Source organism: Musa acuminata, chromosome BXJ1-9 (genome assembly GCF_036884655.1).
Source record: "Musa acuminata AAA Group cultivar baxijiao chromosome BXJ1-9, Cavendish_Baxijiao_AAA, whole genome shotgun sequence".
In the NCBI taxonomy this organism is placed as follows: Eukaryota; Viridiplantae; Streptophyta; class Magnoliopsida; order Zingiberales; family Musaceae; genus Musa; species Musa acuminata.
In genome coordinates, this window is record NC_088335.1 from 38,216,268 (window position 1) to 38,219,654 (window position 3,387).

The 3,387-nt window shown below is 40.6% G+C and overlaps 1 protein-coding gene across 1 annotated transcript; it reads right to left on the reverse strand.

The window, feature by feature from the left end:
* Positions 1–227: 227 nt before the first annotated feature.
* LOC135594329 (flavone O-methyltransferase 1-like) lies at positions 228–2,447 on the reverse strand. Its single transcript, XM_065084724.1, has 4 exons — positions 1,881–2,447; positions 1,471–1,781; positions 1,230–1,294; positions 228–613 (listed from the first exon to the last, which is right to left on the reverse strand). The coding sequence occupies exons 1-4, from the start codon at positions 2,297–2,299 to the stop codon at positions 317–319; spliced, it is 1,092 nt and encodes a 363-aa protein (XP_064940796.1). The 5' UTR covers positions 2,300–2,447; the 3' UTR covers positions 228–316.
* Positions 2,448–3,387: the final 940 nt, after the last annotated feature.

Below are 3,387 nucleotides of genomic sequence, written 5' to 3' on the forward strand. Positions count from 1 at the left end.
AAATAGGAGAAGGACATGTTAATGCATTTAAGCTTCTTCACTTATTCAATAAAGCTTCTTCACTTTTTTAATAAAGCTTCTTCAATAATTTTTTTTATTTTTTATTTCTTTTCACTATTACCTACTCATCAACGGTGGCAAGAGTCAAATCTTTTGTGGGTAGACAGTCACACTTAGATGAATTCATTCGAACAAAGCAGACCATGAGTCGATGGATAAACACACACTAATACGATGGATCCTTCATATTTAGTATCAGATACAGAAACATTATTTCTGTGACTTCAAGCAACCGGCAACAAGCCGTAACAATCATCTACTTGATGAATTCCATGACCCAAGTCTCCGCAAACACATGAGAAGCTTTGAACCCTGGGAACCCTGCTTCCGTTGCCAAGGCCTTGAACTCCTTCTCAGTCCTCTCTTTCCCACGAACGCAGTAAACCAGCATGGCAAGATCCAATTGAAAGACAGCTTGAGCATTTGCAGTCGGCTCTGGGACTGCTGGAAGCACATGTTCTACCACAATTATCTTTCCATGTTGCGGCAACGCTTTCCAACAGTTTTTCAATATTTTCATACAGTGTTCGTCGCTCCAGTCATGAAGAATCCACTGCAAGTTTTGAACTTGCTCAAGTTTAGCTCTCAACACAACACATATCGAAAACACGACTTAATTGTACACTCAAGGTTGAGTTCTTCTTTTAGCGGGATTTGCACTGAAATCTCTAATCATTTTGAAATAGACCCTGATGAACGATCACTCATGCCAATCTAATTATGTGTTGATTCTGTCACTAATTCTTTTAGTGATAATTTTCAAGACTTAATGACAATATTTGTTTACGACAAGAATGAAACGATTGGGATTTATGGCTTGGGACGGAAGACATATAATTTGAGATAATTTTGAATAATTTGTGATTTAGATGGTTGACCCCAGCTTTGTCAACCATTCTTTGTTCTTTTTGACTTTTGACCCTTAGTCCGTGGTATAGCGTTGTTAGTTTATGAAGAGGGCTTTTTGTTACCATATGAGTTGTACCTTGTCACACTTAGTTACGGGCCCAGATAGTCCCCCTCAGAGTGATTTGGTGGTTGAGTTTTTTCTCTTTTTAGCTTAACCGATGCATGTAGCTACTCGAAATATTAAGAAAAATAGAAAAGAAAACAAAGAGAGCAAGGTCAGCCTATCGGATATTAAGCCAGAAAGGATGAGAAGTCCTGACCTTCAAGAACACCGCGTCTCCGCTCGGAACAGTTTCGAACATGTTTCCGTGGACGTGTTTAACACCTGCAAAGAAACCATGGCATGCCATCAACGTAAGCCCAAATATATAACGATACAATAATAATTCTTCTTTTTCTTTATAGGCAGGTTGCTGTTTACGATGGAAGAAAGCGATACAATAATAATTCTTCTTTTTCTTTACAGGCAGGTTGCTGTTTATGATGGAAGAAAGCGGAGACCTGTCAGTGGCCTGGCACCGGAGATGACATGGGGCAGGTCGTAGTTGATGCCCTTGATGTGTGTGTGCCTGGAGGTAATCATCTGGAGGGTGGCACCGTCGTTGCCACCGACATCTACGAGCATCTCCACATCATCGAAACCACCGTAGACGCGGAGAAGATTGTTGATGATGACGCTGGAGTGGCCCCTCATGCCAGCGTTGAACACCTTGTTCAAACGTGGATCTGTTCCTATGTAATCGAACATCGGCATCCCGTAGGCGGAGTTCAGAGGGACGACTCCCTCCAACACGGAATCCTTTAGATAGTACCTGCCATCAATCCTTCTCAGTATTTTTGCTCGGCAAATGAAAGAAGAAAATATATCAAGAATTAATGGTCTCAACTCTATGCTTCGCCTTCTAAATTACCATGCATCCACGAAGACCTTATCCTGATGCACCAATGCCATATCAGCCAGTGACACACCGTCTTCGTTCTTTGTCAGGTACTTGCAGATGGGAGCCGCGCCGTACCTCCTCAAAGGGTGGCCATCCGTCCCTGTGTGGACGGTGCTGCAGCTGACCACTCTGTTAGCCGCGAGCAAGCGGAGTATTCGGTCTACCGTGGTGGCCGCCTGCGGGTTCTTGGTCGGCATCCGGGCGGCGATCTCAACCGGGCTCAACGAGGCGTCCGGGCCGGCCTCCACGATGATGTCGAGGAGCCGGAGCTCGATCGCGGCTTTAAGGGTGAAGGGAAGGACGCAGCTGCTCACCAACTGCAAGGCGCGCGCGCCTGCCTCCTTCTCCTCCTCGAGCGTCAGCTGCTGAATGTTATCGGTGGATGCCATACTACTAGTTAGCTAAGGTTGCAGAGGAAATGATGATGGAGTATGAGACGAGGAGGAAGGCTACTTAGCTTGGAGTGTTGGAGAGGGGGATGTTTTCGTTGGGATTTATAGAGTGAGATTCCTCTCTAATTGTAGCGTTAGTTTCATCCAAGTCACATAGCGTTAGTTTCAAGTGGAGACACCCGTGCGCAACGATTTTGTTGTTCTTCCTTTCCAAGTCACATAGCTAGATTATATATATTTTCTACCCATCCTCCGTTCCCATTGTATAATATTATCAGTAAATTTTGGTATTATTTTCTATAGAAGTTTAATTATTCTCGGTCCTCTTTACTAGTGATAATTTTTTACTATTAACAATCACTTAAAAAATAATAAAATATAATTTTAAAAAAATTTAAAATATGATTGTAAATGGTAGTAAAAGGTTATAAATAGGAATTTTCTTTCCAATATTATACTAGATATAGAATTATATAATACATAAAAGTAGGTCTCATTGAACTCTTATGCTGCCGTCACAGAGTTAATCAATATTGGATTGAGAAGTATGCTTTGTTATTTTTGAAAGACAAGTTATTTTGTGGATAAAGAATTTATGTTAGAAAAATATTTTTATTAAAAGAACATGAGACACCAAACGTCTCTTTCTTGCCTTTGGTTTTTTTCAGTTGAGCAGCTATTGCATGATATAATCATTTTTCTTCTCAAATTAAATTATATTTATCAAAATGAATGCAATGTTCACTCGTAGAACAAGTGATTGAAAAGGAAAAGTGGCAGCAGTGGGACTTTTCAATCCTTTTTCGATTGTTTGACACAACGTTTGCGCCATAACCAAAAGAAATTGAAGAGGAATTCTGCAGAAACAGAAATAGCATCTTCTTGATTGAATCTAGACATGTAACCTTTAATTGGAACAATTAAGAGTTCTTGTTGAGACCACTCTTAAAGAATATGGTGAGGGACGGCTTCGTAGAAATGATACCAAAAGACAGAAGAAAGCAGTGACTGTGGAAGTTTTTTCTCATGTTTCAGCAGAACATATATTCCTTTAATAAAATATATAAATATATGGAGTCATGTCA